Raw genomic sequence first — 25946 nt, forward strand, 5'->3', positions numbered from 1 at the left:
TTAAGTTGGAGAAAATAACCAATAAATTTTACGGTTATTTATTTAATTTATAAGAACTTGAAAGTACTAAACTAATTACATTTTGTAGTATAAGTGTTAAAAAATATAAGTTTATGTTTAATGTAATATATTATTAAGTTATCATTTTGATATATCGTTAGTTTATTGTGTAATTAAGTATAGTATTAATATAGTGGTAAGACGTATAGGTAAAAACAAAGTAATCAAATGTCCAGGATTCGAACTGCTGATAGACATACTTGGAGTCTAGTGTTAAGTAAAATTTATAATACAATGATGATTTACATACAAATTTTCCGGTATTGGGTTAAACTAAATAAAATTACGCTGAGCTATTTATTTATCAATATAAACAATTGTGAAGCATTCATCATGAGACTTAATTTAAGTATATTGAACTAAGGCTATAGTTTACTTTATTCTTTCTTATGCCTCATAGTTAAGTGATTAATCTAGATTAAGCGTCTATCTACAAACTGAGTCTATAATAATATGTTAACTTCTTTTGTATTATATGTTTGCTTATCGGTAAAATAACTTGATGAATGTAGTAGATAATACATAATTTTGTTACATACTAAATTATTATTAATATTGAACAGATAATTTAGACATATTAAAGTTTATGTACTGCCAACATTATGAAGATGGTTGTAGTTTAATGTAGGTAAAATCAGCCATCCTTTATCGTCATATCGTTTCAATGGTAATTATTTTTATTTATTTAAATTTGTATCAAAATAATGAATAATTTCATAATTCTTTAACACTATGAACATGCGCTTGTATGTATGTTTGATTTAATTATAACTATTTATTATATTACCAAACTTGGAACGTCTTTTGCCGTTGTTTCATATAGACACTCACATTCAATCGACGTCAATTGAACGTTTCTGCTTTACAAAGTATTACTTTGAATAAGGTTTCAATATTTTAATTAGTAATAGAAAAACTTGATGAAATTTTATAATTTCACCTCTTTTTATTGGCGTTCATAGAAAAACAATTAAATTCAAAATTACTGAAAACTGACTATGTGAAGTGAAATACTAAACAAAGTTTGGTGAAATATTGTTTTAAATACATATTTTTATTTATTTACTGTGCTTCTGAAAAATTTCTATTGCAGAGTGAGTATTATACCTAATTTTATTCTTTTTATATTAATTTTATCCTCAACGACTAGCAAAAGCCGGATGCTGCAACAGGTTATACAATGATGTCCTATCAGTAGTTCATAGCTAGATATGATCATTATATTACAGTAACGTAAACTTGTAACTGGGGTAAAACCATTATAGCATATGGGGTTTGACCATTTTAATAATTAAAAATAAAATAAATATGTTTTTATTTTTAATTTATGATTATTTATATTCATTACTACCTTTATAATTTAATATATCCTCAAATTTAATTCATAGTTTTTCGGGCTCAGAAATTGTGGAAGGTCAATTTGATATTTTATTTTACACTATTTATAACGGCAACAATGCGTGATCGTCTTCTAGAACTCATAACTACCATCGATAACATACTGTGAGTTGGATTTGATTGCTGCCATATTTTTAAAGTTATGAAGAGATAATTCTGAATACTTTCATTTTCATTGCTTGATCATCTACTTTTGTAAACATCTAAATTAGAACCGGATTATAATATAATTTATCTACACTTTGTTTAAAGTTATTCTCTTACGGAAAAATGGTTAAACAGGTTTGATAACGAAAGTGAGGTATATTACATTGGATGACATTTTAAATTTTAATACTGGTTGATAAATGAAAAATTAATTATTTATATTTTTATGGGTTTATTTATACTGCACATTATTTTGTATAGCTTTAAAATTTAAATTAATGATTAAAAATAATATTAAGAAGTTGATAAATCTTATTGCCCTAATACCAGTGAATAAATTCGTCGTCACTATAACACTGGATCCTAGATATTTGAATATTTACTTTTGAAATGACATAAAAATGAATAGGCATATACTTATGTTAATAACATGCGTTGTTCTCCAACTAAGTTTTTATTTTATATCTATATGTATGCTTATCTTTTATTATGACTGTAAGAATTCTTTATAGTAATATCCGAACTTAGAATATCTGAAAATCCGCGTGTCACTAATTATGAACCTTTGATCCATAAAAAGTGTCACAGATATATTCTACATTGTTAAACATTGAAATTCTCACTTATTTATTACCCTGTTTGTATATATAGTTAACCTAACCTTTCATGTGCGTAAGTTATCTTTGCCTCTGATTGTTGTAACAATGCGCTATAAAGTTAATAAGTTTACTTAAATAAAGAAATTATCGTAATTTTTTATGTACGCTGGGTACTCAATGCACGTTATATATTTTCAATTTCGTTATCCACGATCCACCTAATTTTGAAATTGGACACAAGTCACGAGCACAACTTCTTAACGAGATAATTGAAATAGAATTTAACTGTAAATACTAAATATAATGCGTTTTAGATACCTAAATTACTAAAATGTATAAGCTATTATTAAATAATACAATATATTACGCACACGCATTTACAATAATATACAAATTAGAAGCCTTTAATTAGGTATATTCAGGAAAAAGTCGAAAACGCACTAACCGAGATAATAAATGGTTTTGCTAATTAATACGTAAGGTATCTATTACCACGTGTCGACGTGTGCGCAGTACACCGTGCGGCAGTAGTGTTAGTGCAGTACCTATCTATAGTTGCTGCAGTTGTAAGTAACCATTATAGACTATAGTATAATATATATAAAAAAAAAATAAGTATATTATTATTACGACGTGTTTCGTGTTAAACGAAATAATAAATTACACGCCCGTTGGCTTGTTAAATCGTATTGGGTTTGTCGAAAACACGAAAACATTGTCGAAAAACGCATCGTGCGCGCGCCAAACGACTCACAAAATATACACAAAAACAATAATTTAACCGCACGTTGGCGTGAGTGCCGCTGCCGTCGCGTGGGAAAACGCCATGGCGGCGGCGCGACAACGACTGCTCACTGCTCAGTGCTCAACTGTTCACTGGTAGATCGGACGACACGACATTATTACGCATATTCAACGAGTGTACGATCGACCGCCGGTGCGACGCGCTCTTTTAGATTTCTACTCATCGCCGTCGATCGTTGTTACACCGTTACAGTCGCTCTATTCGCGGACCGTCGTGGTGCTGGCGACGGCGGTGCAAGTGTGTGCGACAGCCGACGAGTAACGAAAACGCACGCACGCGCATAATAATATCAAATATCAATCGGAGTATTGCACCGGCTACCGCCGATCTCGTTCGTTTCACTATTGTCTATTATTGTTATTTAGTTAATAGTTTATTACTATTAGATTACAATAGTACGCGTGCGCACACGTCGTCCCGCGACACGTAATTAATAATTATTCACATTTTTCGGGCAGAGCGTTTTTACAACACGCCTATAGCGCCACGCTCGACGCACTATACGGCCGGCGATCAGCAGTTAAATGTTTATGAATGTAGCAGAATACCCAAAAGTTAAACGACCGGTGTTTTACGCGCGTCGACTGTTCGAGAATAAATATATATAATGTGTATAAATAATGCGCAAGCACCATCATAATTTTATAACAAATTATTATACGTATTACGTACACACGGCTCCGTTATCGTCTGTATATTCATATATATGTATACACTATACATGTTGAGTGTTTGTGGTACCGTGAAATAATAATATCGTATTATTTATAAACGCGCGCGCGTCAACCGGCGACGCCTGCGTTGCGTGCGCGTTCCAACTGAGTTGGAACGGCGTCGACCACCGCCGCCGCCGTCGATATCACCGCAACCACACACGACCAAGTGGCGGCAGCCGCCGCCGCCGCCAGTGCATTGTCGTCCGCACTCCGCCACCAGTATTTTGCCGTCCGCCGTAGTGCAGACAGTGCAGTTGTAAAATGCCATTGCGCCTGTTCGGTTGGCGTCGTCACGAATCCTACCGGAATATCAATAGCACCGGCACGTCGTAGTGCCAGCTAGCGGTAAAATGGCGGCGCCGTCATCGACGACAACCACAACGACGACCAACACCATCAACAACAATGCCACCGCCGCAGACAACGCGCCTTTGACAGCCGCCGCGGCGGCTTCTAACGTATGGCCAAACACCCGAGACAGTTACGAACTCCGCGAAGTCATAGGTAATCTTACACTCATCTTATCACATTCAGCTGTTGATGGTCTCCGAACTCCGATCGCTCTACCGTTCAAAAAATCCCGAGTCTTAGCTGATGCGTTTGTAGTATTTGTACCGTTTATACTTTATAGTGCGTCGTCTACCGATTTCGTAATCTCGTGTACGCCTGATCACCTCCCCTCGAAGACCCGGCGTGCGCCGCCGTACTACACCTGGCCTGCCCCCCCTACTTGCCGATACCGGTACTCGTTTTTATTTTCATTTTAATTGTTAGGTTATATCGTGACAATTTCTAAAATATATAAATTATTATTGTTTTGCGTTTTATTACTTCGGCAAACGGGTTCTTATACTACGATCGCACCGAAATGATGATTTCTAGTATTTCTACAGATGCTTCAATAATGTGTCTGCTGACTGCTTATTGCTTACTCTATTTCGTCAACCCGAACCCGCGTCATTACTTAGCCCTCCCCTCTTTTACGATTATCTCCACATCACTCTGTCATTGTAAATTTATAATTATCTCATTAGTCATTGCTTATTAAATTATCGTCACTATAATAATTATTGAGTGACATATTATGTGATATCGTTACTGAATACCGATTATTGTTGATTACAATGTCCAGTATGATATCAGATTTTTTATTACCTTGTTAACGTGTTTTGTTGAATTACTGAAACGATAATAGTAGAAAATTCGAAAATTGTTTTTTTAATTTTTACGCCAGGAATATTCTTCTGTTGAATATTATTTCTTATCTCGAGTATAAAACAAATAGGTACAGTGTACACTATCAAATCGCCGAATCCGCTCATCAAACATTTCACAATTTTAATAGTCTCATTAATACATCGTATTATATAATGCATTAGAAATGCTAAGAATGAATAATTAATTTGTCTAGTTCAGTATTATTGACTATAGTAGTTTAATAAACCCGCAATTTTTGTATTTTAGTCAAATTATATGTTTAATAAAACATTAATATTAATTAAATAATAAGTTATACATTTATTTTAATGCGATTAAAATCTAAAATTAAGTCTGAAACTAAAATCTATTTTTTATTTAACTAAAAAATATAACCCCTTCTAAATATTCACAAAGCAATATTATAAATCTATAATATTTACCTACTATCAATTTATATTGTATAATCACTATAGTATCTGTGTCCTATTTAATCTTATTATCTCAAGGGGTATTTATAAAAGTACCTATTATTTACTTTCATAACATGAATGAATAGAGTAAAGAAACAATTTATATAATATATTAAAGTATAGTACTTTAGTAATACTTTTATTTAAAAAAAAAAAAAAAAACTAATAAATTAATTTGCTAAACTTTAGATTTAGAAAATAAAATTGAGTTGTGATAATTAATTTATTCACGAGTCTTATATTTAAAAATATTTAAGTACCTACCTTATAAAATATTTAATAAACCCAAGTTTTAATACCTTAAAAGTAAATAATGAGTTATTGATGTTATTGTATTAATTTAATATCTTAGTAAATTCTTCTATTAGACATTAAACAAATATAATTAGGTACCTACATAACAAATCTTATTTTTTGAGGCCAAAACTGATTAACTATTATTTATGCAATGCATCGTTTGAATTAGTATTCCTTATGTATATGATTGCTGAAATTAAATCTGGATGTTTTTCTTAAATTTTTATAAGATCTACTATACCAGTGCTGGTTAAATTTCAATAAAATTAAATAAAAATTATAAAAGCCGTGCATAATATTGATATATTATGAAGTAGATATATAAATCAAACATATTATATTGTCTGGAATTATAAGCAATTGCAGTACAAAAAATAATATTTTGGTATTTGTAGTATAGTATTTTTTTCAATTCACCAGAATTTATCAAATTAATGATTTAACCAAGTCTTTATTTGATAGGCATTTCAGTTAAAATTTATGTTAATTGTAAATACTATTTAATTGTAATAAATCTACATTTTTGTTATATTTGTGCATAATGTATTGGGTCAAATCTATTGAAATAATAATTATCAATTTAAATTGACTGAAATATTAATTAAATATTATTTCACTAACACTATTGTATTATTTTTCTTATAGCTTTTAAATATTAATGATATATTTAAAAAAATAATTTTCAATATTTTTACTGAAAAATTGTGAGGATAATTAATACATAAGCTAAGTATAGTTTTATAGTATTTATTAGAAATACCACACACATTTATTAGATAATTATAATATAGTATTCATTTTTGTATTAAGAATACCTAAAAATACATAATTTAATAAATTATAATATAAAGTTTATTAAAAACATTCCTCGAGTTCAACTTACTAAAAATAATATACATTCCTTACATTAATATTTTTAATTTAGGTAAATATTTAAGTATTTTCGGCCATGAATATAATTAGTTAATAATATAAATTAATTATACCTATTGCTATATTTTAAGTGTTTATAAATTATATTAATAAATTATAATTGCTTTGATTTTAGGTGTTGGTGCTACAGCTACTGTTCATTGTGCTTTTTGTAAACCTCGTCAAGAAAAATGTGCCATAAAGAAAATAAACTTAGAAAAATGGAATACCAGCATGGATGAATTAACAGTAATAATTTATTTTTATTCTATAGTTAACAATTATTTAACTTTTTTCTCTTACTATATAGAAAGAAATACAAGCTATGTCATGGTGCCAGCATGAAAATGTTGTTACATATCATACTAGTTTTGTAGTTGGTGATGAATTATGGTTAGTATTACGTTTGTTAGAAGGGGGTTCATTGCTTGACATACTAAAACATAAAATGCGCACAAGTGATTGTCGTCATGGTGTTCTCGATGAAGCTACTATTGCAACTGTTTTAAGAGAAGTTTTAAAGGGCTTGGAATATTTCCATTCCAATAGTCAAATTCATAGGTACTTTTTCATATTCGGCTATATATGTAAAATACAAAAATAATTTATGATAATTGTTTATTTCTATATTTATAGAGATATAAAGGCTGGCAACATTCTTCTGGGTGAAGATGGAACAGTTCAAATAGCTGATTTTGGAGTGAGTGCATGGTTAACTACTGGTTATGATACTAATCGTCAGAAGGTTCGACACACATTTGTTGGCACACCTTGCTGGATGGCACCGGAAGTCATGGAACAGGTACACACGGTAAAAGCAAAACATTTAATTAAAATTAATGCAATCGGTAAACACCGACCGCTAAGCTCGAAACCCTAAACTGTCCGACAAAAAATACATTAGGACCACGGATATGACTTCAAAGCAGACATTTGGTCATTGGGAATTACAGCTATTGAGTTAGCTACTGGAACAGCACCATACCACAAGTATCCACCAATGAAGGTTCTCATGTTGACACTTCAAAATGATCCACCTACTTTGGATACTGGTGCTGATCAAAAAGATCAATACAAAGCTTATGGTAAAACTTTCAGAAAACTAATTACTGATTGTTTGCAAAAGGATCCAACTAAAAGGTAATACATTTTTTTCTTTTTCCAACTTAAGGTTCACTAGTTTAATATTATGTTTTTTTTATACAGGCCTACGGCTACTGAACTTCTCAAACATCCGATTTTTAAGAAAGCCAAAGATAAAAAATACCTTCAATCGACTTTAATTGCTATTGGTCCTAGTTTAGAAACCAGAGTTCAAAAGGTAAATTTTATATTATAAAGATTAATCTTTTTTTTTTGTATTTTTGTATTAAACACAAATATCGATTTTAAAATTCTAAATATAATCATCTATGTGTAATAGGCATCAAAAAGACAACCAGGCACATCTGGTAGATTACATAGAACAATAACTGGAGAGTGGACTTGGTCATCTGAAGAAGAATGCGATGGACAGTCATCAGATGATGAAGTAAAAATCTTGTTTTTCATTTATTATGATTTTTAAATAACTTTACTAATTTTACAACTGTTTTATGATGTTTAATTAGTGTCAAGATAAACCATTAAATAAATTAATTGAGGTCCCTCAATCATCTGATAGTGAACATGAAAGTGGCGAAGAACACTTAAACCTTGTTCTACGTATGAGGTTTGTGTTTGTTTTTTTTTTTTTTTTATGAATCTAAACAACTTGATGCAAAACATTCTTATTACATTTATTAATTTTAAACAGAAATCAATATTTAATAATATAAAAGTAAATAATATATGGTAATAGTTAGAAGTAAATATAAGTAGGAAATTTGAATAAAACATAATTTTCTTAAATTAATTTAAATTAGATATAAAGTATAGTCGATGGGCTACTCCCAGGGGCGGACTAGTGTAAAAAATCGGGCCGGGCGATCATACAGGCCCAGCTGCTTAGGTATTATGTTATACAAATAGCATTATACCAGCATACATTTCTTAATAGTAATAATCTAGACCAGGTATGCCCAACCTCTTTCACCTGGTGGGCCACATTCAAAATGTATATTTGTACTGCGGGCCGTATATGCTTCATTTTTTTTTTTTTTTTTGTTCATTTCGATAAAATATGAACTAGTCATAGGTATATCTATTGTACTTACACTTCTTATTAAGAATTGGCGTTACACATTTTACTCCAAACATTGAAAGATTGGTTAAAGAAAAACAAGCCCAAATTTCTCACTAATTTTTTTTTATTAATATTCTAAAATGCAATGCATTTTTTTTATATAAAAATTCAAAATTGTAAAATATTTTATATTTTTAAAAACTTAATAAAATACATATTTTGTAAATAATAATTTTTTTTTTACACGGGCTGGTTGGAACACCTTCGTGGGCCGGATGTGGGCCGCGGGTTGGGCATACCTGATCTAGACAGATAGAATTAGTGGCTCTCCTCTCTCCCAACTATTCAATCATCATCATTTGGTCTGTTAGCTAAATACAATTTAAAAACAATTTTTGTGTCCTCGGTTGTCAACTAAAATATACAATTTTTATCGTAGTCTATTATCGTAAGACCGTAAATCCTAACAGCCCAGAGGGTGATTGCCCACCCGCCCGTCAGCCCAGTCCGCCCCTGGCTACTTCTTCATTCAAGTAATTCATGTTAAGAATTTAAATTCTTTTATATCATTTACTCTTATTATAAAATTAGTTTATAGATTGTATATTTTTGATGTAAAATATAAAAATATTTTATTTCATATTTTAAATTTAATTTTGGATATTGGTTATATGAGCAATAAAAAAAAGATATGATCAAGTTATAATAATATTTATACAAATATTGATATTAAGTGCCAAAATCTATATTTAATATTTAAATAAACATCTGGCAAAATTCAACAGCTATATTAAATTTAAAAGTACAAACTCTTGGATATTATTAATAATTATGTGTTTTTTAGAAATGCCAATCGTGAACTTAATGACATTCGATTCGAATTCTTATTGGGAAATGACACTCCTGATGGTATTTCTACTGAACTTGTAGGAGCTGGATTGGTAGATTGCAGAGATGCTGATGTAATAGCCATGAATTTACGTGTGCTAATAGGTAACCAAACTCGTGATAGACCAGTTACTTTTGCTCTAGTAAGTATAAATTTTATATTTTGTGGAATGGAACGTATTACAATTATTTATTACTTAGGTATCTGGCTGCAACAGTGATGAAACACCGGATGAGAAAATGCTAGTTGGTTATGCCCAGCTGTCTTATGCAGATTAAAAGCTTAGTTTTGAATAACTTTTATATCTGTTGTGCCACTAAAAAATTTAACTCTGTATGTTTCAAATAAAATTTTGTATGCATATATATATATATTTAAATAATATAATTTATTTTTGTACATAGAATCTTAGTTCAGATTTCAAATAAAAATATATATGCTTTAGCAACAACATACTTGTGTTTAGTAAATCATGTTTTAGTGTATCACATTTTTTATAGTTGTTACTTAATTCCAAATAAATTATTTCATTATTATGCTGTTCACTATTATTATTACTTACATCATCTTTTAAAAAAAAAAAAGTTTTTGTTTTAATACTCTTTTCTAATGTTAGCATATGACAGTACCTATTTAACATTTATCAAATCACTATTAAAACTGAAGTCAGTAAAATAGCATTACATATCATAATAAACTGTTTTTAAGGAAATATTTTTAAAATTTAAATTAATAATAGTTTTTTGTGATTTTTAAAATAAATACAATTTTGTTAAGTACAGCAGTCTTTATAAATTTCAAAAATTGTTAAGTTATATGTTAATTTTTTCATAGAGTATGAAAACTGAACACTTATTTTATACCCTGTAGAAGATCACCTATTAACTAGGTTAAGTTCATTGTCTGGTTTTGGATTGTATTTTAATAATTTGGCATATTCATGCAGCAGTGTTTCCCAATACCATGTTACATCTTTCATTCTCAAATGGGTTCTGATAAATCTGTAACCTCGTTCTGAAATTTCTTTTGCTAGATCATCATGCTCTTTGAAAAATAGTAAAATATTTCTGCAAGATAAAATAAATTCTTGTAAATTGTAATTACATATTTAAAGAATAAATTACTTAATATCTTTTTCGGACGCATTAGGATTTATTGGTACATAATGATACCAAGGTTTCATAAATTGATAGAAAAACTCCTTCCAATCTTCTCCAACATGAAAAACAAGACTTTTACATAAAAAAAGATGTTTAAAACGAAAACTAGCAGCTACACCTCGAAAATTAAACAAGTATTTGTATTGACAATGGTTTTCTAATGATACTTCATCTGCTGGTGGAGCAAAAAGTGTATCCTATAAATATTAAATGTTATTAAGTTGTTAAAATCAAATCATTATAATCACAAATGTATTAGATAGATACTATAATACTGTGTACCTTATCAGATTTCCAAGCTTGATTTTTTGTATATGCTGCATCAACTAGTTCTGGTTCGTTTCTTGATAAAAGTATGAGCGAATCACGTTGTTCACTAGTTCTAGAACCCCGAAAAAACCCTTTAGAACTTTTATTTTTCCATGACCATTGTTCAGATTGTTTTAAAATCGATTTTCTCAGAGAATCCCATCGGCCAAGTCCTGATGGATGTAATTTGATTGCTGGTCCTCCACTCCAAAAGGACCATGCAGGATACATTATATCAGAATAATCATCTGTCTAGGACACAAATTAATCAATTTATTAAACTAATTGATTGAATAATTATAAAACACATAATACATCAATTAATTGATAAAAAAATTAGTACTCTCACCTTGCTAAAAGAAAAAACGGGTTTAGGATCACCATAATGTTTTATTATTTGAGGCCAATCTCGTGTATTTAAAATGAATTCAACATCTGGAGTATTTAATTGAATTTTACTTAAAAAATGTTCAACACCTTCACAACGAGCTGGAAACATGCACTTTGTTTCTCTGTATAAGTCATGATTAAATATCATGTAACGAGTTCCTCTAAAAATAAAAATAATGGTTGAGTATAAAAATTACAAATATAACTGACACTTATACATTTTAATATTTACTTGTCTGCTGCTGCAGTTATCATTTGATGGGTAATACCATCTTTAAATGGCTCAAGATCTTTCAAGATGTTTGGGAAAAAACATGTTCCATTTTTTGTTTCACAGGGAGTGTATTCCTTTTTAGCTTTGTTAATTTTGCTAATAATTTGGTTGGCTACTAAATAAATATACAAAAAAAAAAAAAAAAAACAGTAATTTCAAAATTAATTAATGGCTATTTATAAATAAATCGCATTTTATTTATAAAACAAATAGAAATGGAACTATTGAAGATTAATTAATACTTACATTTGTCATACATTGTTTTCGAATGACCATGATCACTTTGACATACAATTATATTGAATAAGTAAAATAAAACAATGTATACAGTGTACATAATTTAAATAATATCTTCATTTAAATAGAAACGAGAAATTATATAAAATATTTTATATTTTTATTTATGACGTATCCTTTTATGGATAATTTTTAAAAAGTATTGTATTACTAAGGTCATTACAATACTTTAAATGCGTTAAACTATAATAACTACTATAAATTATACAGCATATTTTAATTTGATGGTAAATTACTAAAAGAAATAAACTAACTAAAATGTTACCTCATGTACAAAACAAATATTTTAAATTCTAAACTAAAAATAAAAGCTTTCAAAAACTATTAAGCGCAATACAAAACTAAAAATTCCAAAATAAGATAAATATTGTTATCATTATCCGATAGATAGTTATCAGTTAAAAATAATATTTAAGGTTATATTTATAGTTTGCTTGTTGAACTACTTGTTTGTTGACTCATTGACAATAATCTTAAACTTCTGAGTCTGAACTTCGTAGTTCAACTCCTCCGACCGTTTAATATTATGTAGTATGTACAATGTACATTGTAGTCTACTATCATAGTATCGTGACAAAATAATTTAGTGTCATGCGTACTACAGTTAAGTCCTACTCGTATTTTACTACTGTTTAGTGTTATAGTGTTAAATGTTTATATTTTTGAGTTAGAAAAATACGAAAGTCGATAAGCATTGAGAAAAAAATTGTATTCATTCAATTCAGTTTTGAGAAAAATTGTTAATATTTCTTATTTGTTAATGAAATAAAAGTTTCCAAAAGTTTTAAAAAGATAAATTCAGTATGGGTGTACCAAAGTTTTTCCGTTACATGAGTGAACGCTATCCTTGCCTCAGTGAACTTGTTAAAGACTATCAGGTATTAATGTCTTAAAATTAATGAACTACTAATTATAAATTACTTCTATTGTTTTTTAAATATGTTGCAGATCCCAGAGTTTGATAATCTGTACTTGGACATGAATGGTATAATTCATAATTGCTCACATCCAAATGATGATGATCCTCATTTTCGTATCTCTGAAGAGACTATCGTTAAAAATATTTTCCACTATTTAGAGGTTAAATATTAATAGTTTTAATTATAATATCTGTACTATCTTTTAATGTTTTTTTTTTTTTTTTTGTATTTAGGTATTATTTCAAATGATTCAACCGCAAAAATTATTCTTTATGGCTATTGATGGTGTTGCTCCTAGAGCAAAAATGAATCAACAACGTGGCCGACGTTTTCGATCAGCCCATACAGCTGCTGAACAAATGAAACAAGCAATTTCCAGAGGTGAAACCTTACCTTCAGAAGAACGCTTTGATTCTAATTGTATTACACCTGGTACCCCATTTATGGTACGCTTGCAAAACGAGCTTGAATATTTTGTTGCCGATAAAATTTCCAACGATCCACTATGGACTAAGGTACAGGTGATATTATCTGGACATCAAGTTCCTGGTGAAGGTGAACATAAAATTATGGATTACATTAGATATATGAAATCTCGTCCAGGGTATAACCCTCATACAAGACATTGCCTCTATGGTTTGGATGCAGATTTAATTATGTTAGGACTGTGTACACATGAACCATATTTTTCATTGCTTAGAGAAGAGGTAATTTCTTTTATTTAAAAATAAAGTTATAAAATACCAACTTTGATTATTCATATTATGTAAAAGGTACTTGACCAATATGTTATCTACTGTAATTTTATGATACTTTACCATGATATCTATTGTAAATATTATATCTACTATATACTCTTATAGTATAATATACTTGGATATAATATATATACTTAATCATTTTGCAATTAAGATTAAACATTTATCAAATTTCCAAATTTTATTGTATTTATATCTTTTTATAATTTATCAAAGGCTTCTTACAAGAAAATATAAAATAAATAGTGTGTATTTGTGAGTCGTGTCGATTATATGTGGTTTTACTGTGATTTATTTATTTATTAGTATTATGAATTTGTCAACCATAAGTTATTTATATCGACTCATAATTCATAATGATGAGATGTGCGCAAATTTTTTAAAAATACGTGGTTTATTACCTATTGACCAAATAATACCAAATTAAAAACCAAACAATTTGTGGTAGTGAGTTGATAAAAGTTCTGAAAACTAGTCAAAAACATAAATTATAAAGTAATCTTTTGAAGATGGCGGTATATAGCATACTAAATCATCAAATGTGTAGTAGATAGCATGTTGTACGAGTACCATGTAGTAATATATTTCATATTTATTGTATTGTATTGTGTAATAGGTCAAATTTGGACGTAAAACAAAAAAAGAAACATCTGTAGATGAAACACAATTTTATCTTCTACATTTATCATTAATGAGAGATTATCTTGGATTAGAATTTCAAGAACTTAAAGAGACCTTGCCTTTTGAATATGATTTGGAGTCTATTATTGATGACTGGGTAAATGTTGTATATTATTTGTAATATTTACATGATTGTAGTAGATTTAACCCCTTTTAATCTTCATCAAAACAGTTCCTAACAATAATACATTTTTAATAAGTATTAATATTTAATTGTTGTTCTATGAGTAGAATAACATGTAACTAAATAAATTATTAATTTCATATGATTTTATATAACATTAATGATTTTTATAAATGCTAGTTCCAAAAAAATTTAGATATTACATATTATGTTTTCAGCATTATTTGAAAGTACTTATTTATTTAATTTTTATCAAACTGATTGAAATATTAAGCATAAAGAAGTTAAATAGATTTCTTAGAATATACAATCTACTATAATATGTGTTTGTAAGACAGAAAAATAACATGCGGGTGTAGCAACTTTTTAAAATTTAAATGGATGTTAGTTTATTTGGTGATTATATTTAACTGACCAATTTATCAATCATACTCATCTCATATTTATCTTATAATGATACATTTATTTAAATTCAGATTTTTGAAACTTTTAAGTACACTTAAAGGACAAAGTTTCAAGTCTATATTTTTATATTATGTTGTTTATTTTATAGAATGGTCCAGATTTCTTATTTTTTAAATCAACTACTATATATTATAGTGAATTGTTAAACTGATAATTTTTTCAATATTTTAATGTATATAAATTTAAATTAGTAGTTTCTGGCTTTTTACTCTTTGTATTTTAAGAATATGTCTATGTTATTAAGTTTTTATAATTATTGATTAATAAATAATAGTTAATTATATTTTAATAACTTGTGAAAATTAACTGAGTATAACAAATTTTAGTTTAAATTTTACATCTACTTTATATTTCAAGTAAAACCATGAATCTATTTTGAATTTATTATTTTTTGAATTTCAGTATAAAAAATATTTAAAAAATGTAGTTTTGATTTTAAAATGAAATTAATACCTTATAAACTAAAAATATATTTGTATCTATTTTAATAACGGTTTTTTTAGGTGTTAATGGGTTTTCTAGTTGGTAATGATTTTATTCCACATCTACCTGATCTTCATATTTCAAAAGGAGCATTGCCAATATTATACAGAGTTTATATGGATATTTTACCTAAAGTAGAAGGTAATTGTGTATTATAAAATATTTTATTAACATTAAAGTTGACAAATTTAAAATCTAATCAATAGATTATATCAGTAGTTTTCAACCAGTTTGCCACAAGAGCCCTTGAAGTGTACCATTTTTCTTATATTTTATGTGATACATTGTTTATACAAATGTTTATATGTGTCATATATTATATGGATTAGTATACCGCAAAAATGTTGTAGAAGATAAAGTGTGCTGCATTGTTAAAAAGGTTGAAAACTGCTGGGTTATAGTATATGCTACAGTTTGTTTTTTCATTCAATATACCATTAGGTATTTCATTTTAATTAGAGCCATTATAAATAAAGTTGATATACTATGCATGTTTTAATTTGTAAAAGTAAAAGTTGTCAAGTTAATAACAATATTTTTGAGTATTAATTTAAAATGTCGGAAAATAGTGGGCAAGGAAGACCCTAAATAGAAAGACAGAGAAAAATTAATTCAAATTGTATTTTAACTGTTTTTATAATTGTTACATTTATATTTTTAATTTAAATATTCTAAATTCAGTATAAAAAGAAAATCGCTCCTTTATAAAATCCTATTGATGCTAAATTGGACATACGGCATTCAATTAAGAGGCACAGCAAAAAAATTTAATACAAACATAAATTCAAATCTTCCGATCTACAACACTTCATGCAATCACTAATACCCTATTCTATGTCTCAAATCACACTCTTTATACTGATTTAAAAATAAACAAAATAGAAAAAACAGTGAAATTTCTAAATAAGAGATTTCATTCCAGACTATCCAATCACTAAAATCCAATAATACCTGTTCTAGACTCTGACACTATTCCAGATAATCCACTAAGCAGGCTGAAAAGAAAATAGTGTAGATATTTGAAATTCTAAAATAGAAAAATTTTAACTAGTCCTAACCAATCAAGCCTAGTAAAGACAAAAGTCGTGTTACCATTAGGTTCTTGATTTTTTCATGTGGATCTTAAGTATTTGAATAATCAATGAGGATCTCCATTTACCAATATTAAGTGAAACCTCTGCAATCTTATCCATTATCTTAACTTTCAACTAAAAATGTTACAAACTATTTAATATTTAAACAAACTTACATCAACTTAGATTTAGAAAAAAAAACAAATTGATAATTGTAAATATTTTAATCGTATGGTATTGAAATACCTAATAGTTTGGTTTAAATTTATATTTAAATATAAGAATATTCTATTAATTTTTTATTTTGATAGCTTAATATTAAATGTACCTATTCAAAAGTAGTTGTATGAAAATACCTATTATATAAATCTCTTATGTTTTTTTATAGAATTAAAAGTAATTTTAAAATATAATTTTTTTACAAGAATTTAATGTTATAGTACTTAATATAATTTTCTTTTTAACAAAAATTGAAATTTTATAACAGTTTAGTTGAATTACTGTTATATTCAAAATATACATATTTTTTTCCTCAAGAGAATTTCTCAGATTTTTTTTTCTCAATAGTATTTATATTATTGAAATTTTTTAAGCATTATTTAGAATCAAAGTATTTTTGAACATTTTCAGGTTATTTAAATGAACAAGGAACATTAAACCTAAAACGGTTTCAAAAATTTATGGAAACTTTGGCTAATTTTGATTATGATCAATTCAGAGATACTTATGCTGATATAAAATTTTTGGAAGGGAAACGTTCTGCAAATACTACAACTTCTAATAAAGTTGGTTTATTTTATGCTAAAATCAAATTTATGAAATTAATAAAATCTTGTATGTGTTAAAAATATTATTTTTAGGTTAATAATGATCCTGCTTACAAAGACGAATTAGCTGCATTAATAAAAGACACAGATAAAATTGTAAGAATTTTTATCTCATTTTTTTTTTTTTTATTAATTGTAAATAGTACAATGAAAATTTTTAATATAATTTAATGTTAGCTTTTGAGTGATGAAGAAGATGAGTTTGAAGAAACTGAAGATGAATCTATTATGGCTGAATTTACTTTGCATAAAGAAAATTATTATAAAAACAAACTTGATTACAATGTTGTTACAGAGTAAGATTTATTTTATTTTTATTTAAATCTAAATAAAAGTTAATTTTATTTATTTATTTAAGTGATGTAATGCGTTCACAAGCTGAAGGATATATCAGGGCATTGCAATGGAATCTAAATTATTATTATAATGGTTGTTGTTCATGGTCGTGGTATTATCCACATCATTATGCCCCATATATATCTGACATTAAAGGCTTTGAAAATCTTAAAATAGAATTTGACTTGGGTCAACCATTTTTGCCATACGAACAGCTGTTAGCAGTATTGCCATCACTTAGTAAAGAATTGTTACCCAAACCTTTTCAAGATTTAATGACTGAAGAAGCTAGTCCTATAAGGTTATATTATCCTGAAAAATTTGAAACTGATCTTAATGGCAAACAACATGAATGGGAAGCAGTTGTACTAATCCCTTTTATTGATGAAGTAAGTATAAATTATTAAAACATAGAATTTATAACAATTATATATTACATAAATAATTATTAAAAAATCAATTTTTTTGTTATTTAGGAAATTTTAATTAAGTCTATGAAAATGGTTGAACATAAATTAACAGCAGATGAGAAAAGTAGAAATACTCATGGTCCCATGCACCTTTTTATGTATACAAAAAAAAATCTTGGTATGTGTATGTTATATATATATTGAATTAATCTAATTTAATATATTTTCCTTATGTAAAATTAATTTAGGCATGGGTTCAATTTCAAAATATTTTCCATCAATTGAAGAAAGTCATGCCGAAAAAATAGCTATAAACCGCGAAGATATTTTTGTTGACATAGGTGATCTAGTTAAAGGCTTATATCCAGGTTTACAATTGGATGTTTATCATGTTGGATTTCCATCACTTCATCTTATTCCAATTACAGTAAATTAATATTAATAATTAATTTTAATTAAAATTATTGCTAATATAATTATATTTTAAATATAATATTAGGCACAATTACAAAGACGTAATGTAAAAGTATTTCAATCGCCTAGTTTGGGTGAAAATATGATATTAAAAATTGATAATAAAGATGAAAATGATAATGAAAGTATACAACATATTGCTAAGGAATTGCTTGGAAATACACTTTATGTTAATTGGCCTCACCTTGAAGAAATTAAGTAAGTTTAATTTTTTGAATTTTGAGCAATATAGAGGACTAATAAGTTTTAAACATTATTAGGGTTACTGCTGTTTCGAATTCTACAGTAAAATTGTCATTTAATGAGGATGAACAATTGATAGTACGAGAAATGAATGAATCAGATATACAAGAATTTAATCTGCTTGCCCAAGGCATTGCTAAGACGTTAGTAATTATATTAGTTTGATTTTATAAAAAAAATTAAATTAGTATATTATACTTTGTATTTTGAAATTAATTTAAACTTTATTATTAATTTTTTTAAAAAACTAAATTAAAATTGTTTACATTTTAAATGATATAGGTTTATTACAACGCGTGGTATTGATATTGGTAAGACACATGTATTATTGCGTGGTCAGACTTTAAAAGGAACCAAATATGTGCCAAGGCAAGATGGAAGTGGAGTTGATCTTATAAAAGTTGTATGTATTTTTCAATTAAAAAATCTTTCTTAAGTATTGTACATTTTAAATTTTTAAATAGTGGAATGATATCTCAACAACAATTGCTTATCAAACATCAATACCTGGTTTGGAAGTAATGGATCTTAGTTCAAAAGAAAGTTATTTTTCTCTGGAAGAATACTTTCCACTTGGTAGTAAAGTGTTTGTACTCGATGCTCCATTTTATGGTTGTCAAGCAGATGTTGTCGGAGGTTTTATATCTTCACGGATTAAGATTAATATAATACTTGAACCAGAACCTTACATTTATGATCTAAAAGAACGTGTTGAATCTGTTTCTACAGAACTTTTTTATGGTAAATTTAAAAGATTTTACTTTAAAACCTTTAAAAAAAATTTATTTTTCTTTTAGCTAATACTGCAGCATCTAAACTTTCAATCAATTCACATTTACTTGCTAAAATTACTGGAACAATATTCCTAGCAGTTGAGACTTATGAAGATAGGAATGAAAAAAAAATAAATATTGGAATGAACCTTAAATCAAATAAACGAAATGAAGAAGTATTAGTTATAATTAATTAATTTATACATTTTGTTTTTATTTAAATATTACATTTTTAGGCTGTTGGGTTTACAAAAAAATTTGATAATGTTTGGATGTATTCTCAAAAAACAATAGATTTGTTAAGGGAGTATATTCAAAGATTTCCAGAGTTAATAAATGTTTTATTAAGTTCAGAAAGTTCTAAGGATACTTTTAAGTCTGAAGATATGTTTCCAGATCCAAGTACAAGGTTTGTTTTTATTTTTAAAAAAGTCTGATGATTAACTTTATTTAATTTGATGAAAATGGTAAAGTTATAATTTTCAATTATTAACACAGGAAACAAAAATTAGATGATCTGAAAAAATGGCTGGGTGAAATGCGTTTGTTAACTAAAGTTAAACAAACTTGTGGGTCAATGGAGCCATCTAAAATAGCTGCTGTGGAAAAATATATGGATGATTTTATTACAGAAAACTTAAAACACAAAAAAACTATGACATTAAGTGTGAAATCACAAAATCTTTTTAAAGTAAATTAATAGTAATTAGACAATGAAGAAATTTATTATCATTATATTTATCTTTTAGCCATTAACTAAGCTAGACAAATTAAAAGTTGATGAAGGAGCAGACACACGAGTATTAGATCGTGTAGTATGTATTCGATCTTCATATCAAGTTCCTCTTGGTTTCAAAGGCACAGTAGTTAGTGAGTATCTTTAATTTAAATTTATAATTTATGATTTAATCCAATAAATTGTATTTTATTTAGGTATTTCTAAATCAAATATTGATACCGAGATTGTGTATAGTGTCGTATTTGATAAGGAATTTCCAAATGCTGTATCATTTGGCGGTTCTACTAACCGTGGCTATAAATTGTGTAGAATGTCATTCATAAACTTGTCACATGCTATACGTATTGGGTTATATAAACCCTTAGTTGTAAAAAAGACATTAAATCAGACTCCTAATTCAGAGAAACAGGTTTGTTATTTAAATTGGATTTTTAAAGTAAAAATGAATTATTTAGACTATCTTACTATGTGCCATTTAACAAAATATATTTGTTTACAATTTTAATTTTGTTTGTTATTTTAAGAGCACTCAACTGAGTATTTGGGAACATTTGCAGGTTAGTTATGTTTTGTTAATTTATTGTATTGAAATATTTTTTAAGAATATGTATATCACATATGTATATATTATTATCTCTGTCTTATAAATATGCAACATTTGTAATCAGAAAAACTCATTTTGTGTTAAGAGTAATACTAAATTGAAATTGCTATTAATCTATTTTCATTTAAATATGAAAATATTACATATGTTCTTATAATATTTCAAGTCTTAAAAAAAGTATGAATGTAAAATATTGCAATTTGAAAATGCTCACAAGTCATAACTCATTTAAAATTAAATAACATATTAAACTTGTAAAAATACTGATAATATTCTTATTTTTAAATTTGATATTGGATAATTTATTTTCTTATTAATTTTTTTTTTTTTTTTTCATTAATGTCTGAAATTGTATGTGCATTTTATTAGTTATTAATAAATTGAATCATTTTGAATTTTAATTTAAAAAAAAAAAACTAAACCTCCTTTAGTTAGATCACATTTAATCAAATAAATTAGTTAACTTACATGTCCAATATACAACTATTAAAATTTTCATGGTAAGGATGACACTGAAATATGCACTACAATTAATACAATTAAATTATAAGATTTTTAATAAGATTAAGTGTATTGATTACATATATTAATGTTTATTGACATCTTGTTCACAAACAATTAGTATCAGGAATCATAACCTCTTATTAAATAAACTAAAATGGAGTCTATTTTTAAAAATTTTCATTTATTCCTGTTTACTGTTGTTTCAACTGCTAGTATAAATGTATTGTTTTACATTTATATATTAATATTTATTTTTATTTTTTTTTTAACTTAAATAATATTATTCATGTATAATGTATTCTATTTGTATTTATTTATAATTTAAAAACTGAACTTATTTTACCAATACAAGTTATAGCTTATATGAGATGAGTAACTTATTTATTGTCTTTTATTGCCTTATTGGTTACAAAAAAAAAAATATAATTAAGTAAAAAAAAAAACTATCTAACATAATGTGCCATGCAGAACTTTACTGTTTATTTCTAATATTTGTATGCATATATTTATTAATAACTATATTTTTAAAAATAGTCGAATACTAATGGATCTGAAATCAAACTTAAATCTCGGGAAGAAAAAATCGCATTGGCTCCAAAGGAATCATGGCGACGTCAACAAGTAAAGTATTTTATACACTTTATTTTCTACAAAATTGTTTAAAAATTAATTTGTTCTAGAAAAATATAAGTAGAAGAATGTTGAAAATGTTGTTTATTACTTATACTTTTTGAATACTATTTATAAATTTAAATAAAATTCCATCATACAATAATAGATGAAATGCTATTATTGTTAAACCTTAAAATTTTAATTTTAATTCATTATACTTGACACAGTAGTTGCATTAATTTTAATAATTTAAAATAGCAGAATCAAATTATTCTTAAATGTATTGCTTATTGGATTATTAGATAATAATATAAATATTTCCCCAGCAGCAAGGAGTTGTATTTTATGTTGTTTTATTTATTGATTTATTTTTTTTTTTTTATTGAAGTGAGTTATATAAATTTGAAATTTGAAATTATTCAAGTACTTATAAATTCATTGTAAAATAAAAATACAAAGAAAAAAAAATCTTTGCTTAAGCATTGTATTCAAATTTCATAGCATATGAAATTGCTCTAATGTTAACTTTAAATAAAATTAAGTTAGTATCCAGTGCATACATTTTTTATGTAATGTGTGTGATAGAAAAAACACATTTTGATGCAACGTTCTTGATTAAATATATTATTCAGTTATTTTAATGTATTAAAATTTTCTATTTTTTTTTTTTTTAGAAAAAAGAATCTCAAAATCTTGACAAGATTAATAAAATTCTCCAAGCACCTATTGTAAGATTTTTTTTTTTGTATACTTAATTTTATTGTAGAATATTTCATTTTAATTAGCTTAATGTCAAATTAAAATAATTTTTTCATATTTGATTATTGTTTGTCTTAAATTTAGGAAACAGTTAATGATAGACAGAATATTAATAATAATTCCATCAAAATACAACTGAATGCTGAAGCATGTGTCAGTATTTAATTTTAAAATGTCTTAACAATAATTTTAATATTATTTTCTATATTTAATTAGGAATTTAAAACAATGGCATTAAAGAAAATGTTAAAAATTCAACCAGAAGATAATTTTGTTCCATCTTCAAATGAAGTAATGATATATTTACTATTTTTTGCTAAAACTAACATTTTTTTTTTTTTTTTTATTAGAATGAACTAGATTATTATTCTAATAAACTAGTAAATTATCTACCAGAAACTTCTTTTCGTGATTTAAAAACAGTAAAACCCCAATGCTCTAATTACAATACCAATGAACAAATAAATGAAAATGTAATTCCAAAACTCAATAACTCAATGGAAAGCATAGTTCAAGTAATTAATATTTTTTGTAATTTTATAATTTTATTGAAATATAACATAGTTCAATAAAATAAATTTTATAGGAAAAGCCAATGGTTATAGCATTGGAAAAGTATTATTTACAGAAAGGTTACAGTCTTCCTAAGTATAGTTTTATAAATTCAGTAGATGAAAATGGTTTGAAAGTGTATAATGCAGAATTGATTTTACCAAGTGGTGTTACAATACGAGGAGAAGCAAAACATTCATATATTGAAGTTTGTGTTCTTTATGTTATTCATAATTTCATGAATCATAATCAATAAAAAATAATTAAATGTGTTTTACTATTATTTATAATAATTTATCTAGGCATCTGAAGAAGTTGCTTCTCGTGCATTGGTTATTATTCAACAAATGGATGCTAACAAAAATAATGAACACACTACAAAGAATAAGCCACCAAAGTCAGGTCAAAGAGCTGTATCTCAACAAGGACCATCAAATGTGTTTATGAATTGGATTACATCTTTCCAATCTCAACCTCCTTATCAGTCACAACAACTTCATCAACAGCAGCAGCAGCAACATCAACAACTACAACAACAACCACAACAACTACAACAGCCACAGCAACTACAAAAACAGCATTTGCAAACACAACATCAGCCATATCCACAAGTGCCCCAATATTTTGATTATTCTTCGCAACACTATCGACCACCATTCCAGCAGTTTCCACCTGGTTTTTCAGTTCCTGCTCAACAGTCATTTCAAATACCATTTCAACAACAAATGTATAGGCAGCAAAATCATATTGGTTTCCCACTTCAACAGCAACAGTATGTTTACTAATTTTAGTGATAAATATTCTTGAAATCTAACCACATTTCTTAAAGGTTTTTCAACTATCAACAACAAGAATTGCAGTATTCTAAAACAGTACCAGTTTTCACAAGTTTAGTGAATCCATCACAATTACCACAACCACCTGTTCATTGGCAACCCACCAGCAGAAATTGTAAATTAATTTTAAATGTTGTTTTAATACATCTATATTGTTAATAATTTTATTTATTTTCAGTAATAAATAATGAATATGCAATGAATACCATCCCCAATGCTTACCATCAACCTCAACGAAATATGAATTATCAACAATATATGTCAACAGCGCCGAATGATATGCCAATGGTAATAATCAAAAAAATATAGCCATTTTAGTATATTCAATGTAAATATAAAATAATTTTTAAGAATGAACAGTACATGTCAAGTAACAGAGTAATGATTCCAAGTCCTTCAAGTGCATTTTCACCAGCAGCTAATGACCAGTCCACATCTAATCGTAAAGTAAAGGTAGCTGCAAACTTCAACTCTTCACAACAATAAATGTTTGTTTTTTACTTAATATAGTAATTTTTTTATTTTCATATTCATTTATATATTGGAAAGCGATTTGAAATTGCTGTTTATTTATAGGTATAACATACATTAGTTGGGTATTTTAATATATTTTTAAAATTTAATTTAAAAAATTGACCCAGCTTATTCCTACCCTGAAATATTAGGTTAATACTAAGCATTTTAGTTAATGTATTTTTTATTGATTATTTAATTTATGATTATATTATTGGATTAACCATTGTTTTAAACTTGATGTGTAATTTTAATTTTTTTTTTTTTTTTTGAAAAATTTGTAAAAATATGTTTTTAATTGTAAATATTAAAAATAAATATAAAGCGTGAAAGAAATTCCATATGACATTAATTTAAAAATTATTTATTTTTTATTACATCCATATAAAATTTAAACTAAATAGTATTAGTGCAAGTTTTGGTATTTAGTTAAATACTGAAACAAATAACCAATTTATGTTTCTCACACATTATGTAAAAAAAATCCATATTATGTTAATATTACTGGTTTAATTTTTAAATTTCAAATTCCTATATATCGACTTAGAAATATGATTGATTATGGTTGCATTACACTGTTTCTTATTGTTCCATTATCTAGAATTTAGCATTTGGCATAGTAAAAATGTAAAATTAAAAAATAGATTCTTTGAATTTTGTTAAAAGTTATTATTTACCATTAGTAAGTTGTAGGGTGTACGAAAATAAGTAAGGATGAAATTAATGAGATGTGTGATTTATTATTTTTATGTATACCTACCTATGTTTATTTGTTAATTAATATAAGATGTAATTTTTTTTACGTTTTGTTAGAATGAAGATTTAAAACTTAAGTTGAGCAATTCAAATTTGACCAAATATTCGTAAAAATCACATGTACCTAATCTATATTTGTTAAATTTACTCTAGATTTAAAATTAAGTTCTTTGTTAAATAGTAAATTATAGGCCGATTAAAATTTCAATTGACTATTAAATGGTACTAATTAAATTGGTTATTAATTAGTGATTACCATCCTCGACTGTCTTTGAAATATATGATTCTTGTAGATAGTAATTACAAAACAAATAATGTAGGTTTATATCAGTGATTCATAATAGCATAAAAAATATTTTATTTTATTTATATATTTTTATATTATATGAGTAATACTAGCGCTGGATTGGCAAGATA

The 25946-nt window shown here is 26.7% G+C and overlaps 3 protein-coding genes across 4 annotated transcripts; 2 read left to right on the forward strand and 1 right to left on the reverse strand.

Moving 5' to 3' along the window:
• Positions 1 to 3193: 3193 nt before the first annotated feature.
• On the forward strand, positions 3194 to 10021 carry LOC112601658 (STE20/SPS1-related proline-alanine-rich protein kinase). 2 transcript variants are annotated; one of them, XM_025349386.1, is made up of 10 exons: positions 3194 to 4229; positions 6741 to 6853; positions 6915 to 7165; positions 7241 to 7406; positions 7509 to 7744; positions 7811 to 7925; positions 8028 to 8135; positions 8215 to 8315; positions 9613 to 9799; positions 9858 to 10021. In XM_025349386.1, the coding sequence occupies exons 1-10, from the start codon at positions 4076 to 4078 to the stop codon at positions 9933 to 9935; spliced, it is 1509 nt and encodes a 502-aa protein (XP_025205171.1). In that variant the 5' UTR covers positions 3194 to 4075; the 3' UTR covers positions 9936 to 10021. The 2 variants fall into 2 exon arrangements, with proteins under 2 accessions (XP_025205171.1, XP_025205170.1); XM_025349385.1 differs by having other exon boundaries at positions 4076 to 4229; positions 7241 to 7415.
• A 393-nt stretch (positions 10022 to 10414) lies between these two features.
• LOC112601659 (O-glucosyltransferase rumi homolog) lies at positions 10415 to 12153 on the reverse strand. The gene is made up of 6 exons (XM_025349387.1): positions 12037 to 12153; positions 11749 to 11905; positions 11476 to 11677; positions 11100 to 11378; positions 10782 to 11014; positions 10415 to 10724 (listed from the first exon to the last, which is right to left on the reverse strand). The coding sequence occupies exons 1-6, from the start codon at positions 12125 to 12127 to the stop codon at positions 10532 to 10534; spliced, it is 1155 nt and encodes a 384-aa protein (XP_025205172.1). The 5' UTR covers positions 12128 to 12153; the 3' UTR covers positions 10415 to 10531.
• A 378-nt stretch (positions 12154 to 12531) lies between these two features.
• Positions 12532 to 25001, forward strand: LOC112601661 (5'-3' exoribonuclease 1). Its single transcript, XM_025349390.1, has 31 exons — positions 12532 to 12965; positions 13036 to 13167; positions 13241 to 13714; positions 14382 to 14543; positions 15539 to 15659; positions 17222 to 17376; positions 17452 to 17514; positions 17596 to 17714; positions 17777 to 18143; positions 18231 to 18342; positions 18413 to 18591; positions 18664 to 18836; positions 18899 to 19024; positions 19164 to 19284; positions 19346 to 19622; positions 19679 to 19830; positions 19891 to 20063; positions 20153 to 20345; positions 20404 to 20524; positions 20588 to 20802; positions 20918 to 20950; positions 22036 to 22122; positions 22788 to 22841; positions 22957 to 23025; positions 23089 to 23163; positions 23223 to 23387; positions 23459 to 23632; positions 23727 to 24196; positions 24254 to 24375; positions 24439 to 24548; positions 24612 to 25001. Exons 1-31 carry the CDS (start codon positions 12891 to 12893, stop codon positions 24744 to 24746), a joined length of 5004 nt encoding a protein of 1667 aa, XP_025205175.1. The 5' UTR covers positions 12532 to 12890; the 3' UTR covers positions 24747 to 25001.
• The last annotated feature ends 945 nt before the right edge of the window (positions 25002 to 25946 follow it).

The sequence above is a fragment of the Melanaphis sacchari genome, unplaced genomic scaffold (genome assembly GCF_002803265.2).
Source record: "Melanaphis sacchari strain LSU unplaced genomic scaffold, SCAv2.0 Contig7_pilon_pilon, whole genome shotgun sequence".
NCBI classification, from domain to species: Eukaryota; Metazoa; Arthropoda; class Insecta; order Hemiptera; family Aphididae; genus Melanaphis; species Melanaphis sacchari.

What these genes read in the sequence shown, in the direction of transcription:
- LOC112601658 (XM_025349385.1), top strand. Translation starts at nt 4,076, where the DNA reads ATGGCGGCGCCGTCATCGACGACAACCACAACGACGACCAACACCATC. An exon ending in TCATGGAACAGGTACACACG is followed by an intron (nt 7,416 to 7,508) that starts GTAAAAGCAAAA and finishes AAAATACATTAG; the next exon opens with GACCACGGATATGACTTCAA. An exon ending in CAAAAGGATCCAACTAAAAG is followed by an intron (nt 7,745 to 7,810) that starts GTAATACATTTT and finishes TTTTTTATACAG; the next exon opens with GCCTACGGCTACTGAACTTC.
- LOC112601659 (XM_025349387.1), bottom strand. Translation starts at nt 12,127, where the DNA reads ATGTACACTGTATACATTGTTTTATTTTACTTATTCAATATAATTGTA. An exon ending in ATAACTGCAGCAGCAGACAA is followed by an intron (nt 11,678 to 11,748) that starts GTAAATATTAAA and finishes TTTTATTTTTAG; the next exon opens with AGGAACTCGTTACATGATAT. An exon ending in GCGTCCGAAAAAGATATTAA is followed by an intron (nt 10,725 to 10,781) that starts GTAATTTATTCT and finishes TTTATCTTGCAG; the next exon opens with AAATATTTTACTATTTTTCA.
- LOC112601661 (XM_025349390.1), top strand. Translation starts at nt 12,891, where the DNA reads ATGGGTGTACCAAAGTTTTTCCGTTACATGAGTGAACGCTATCCTTGC. An exon ending in TTCTACAGAACTTTTTTATG is followed by an intron (nt 19,623 to 19,678) that starts GTAAATTTAAAA and finishes TTTTTCTTTTAG; the next exon opens with CTAATACTGCAGCATCTAAA. An exon ending in TTTCCAGATCCAAGTACAAG is followed by an intron (nt 20,064 to 20,152) that starts GTTTGTTTTTAT and finishes TTATTAACACAG; the next exon opens with GAAACAAAAATTAGATGATC.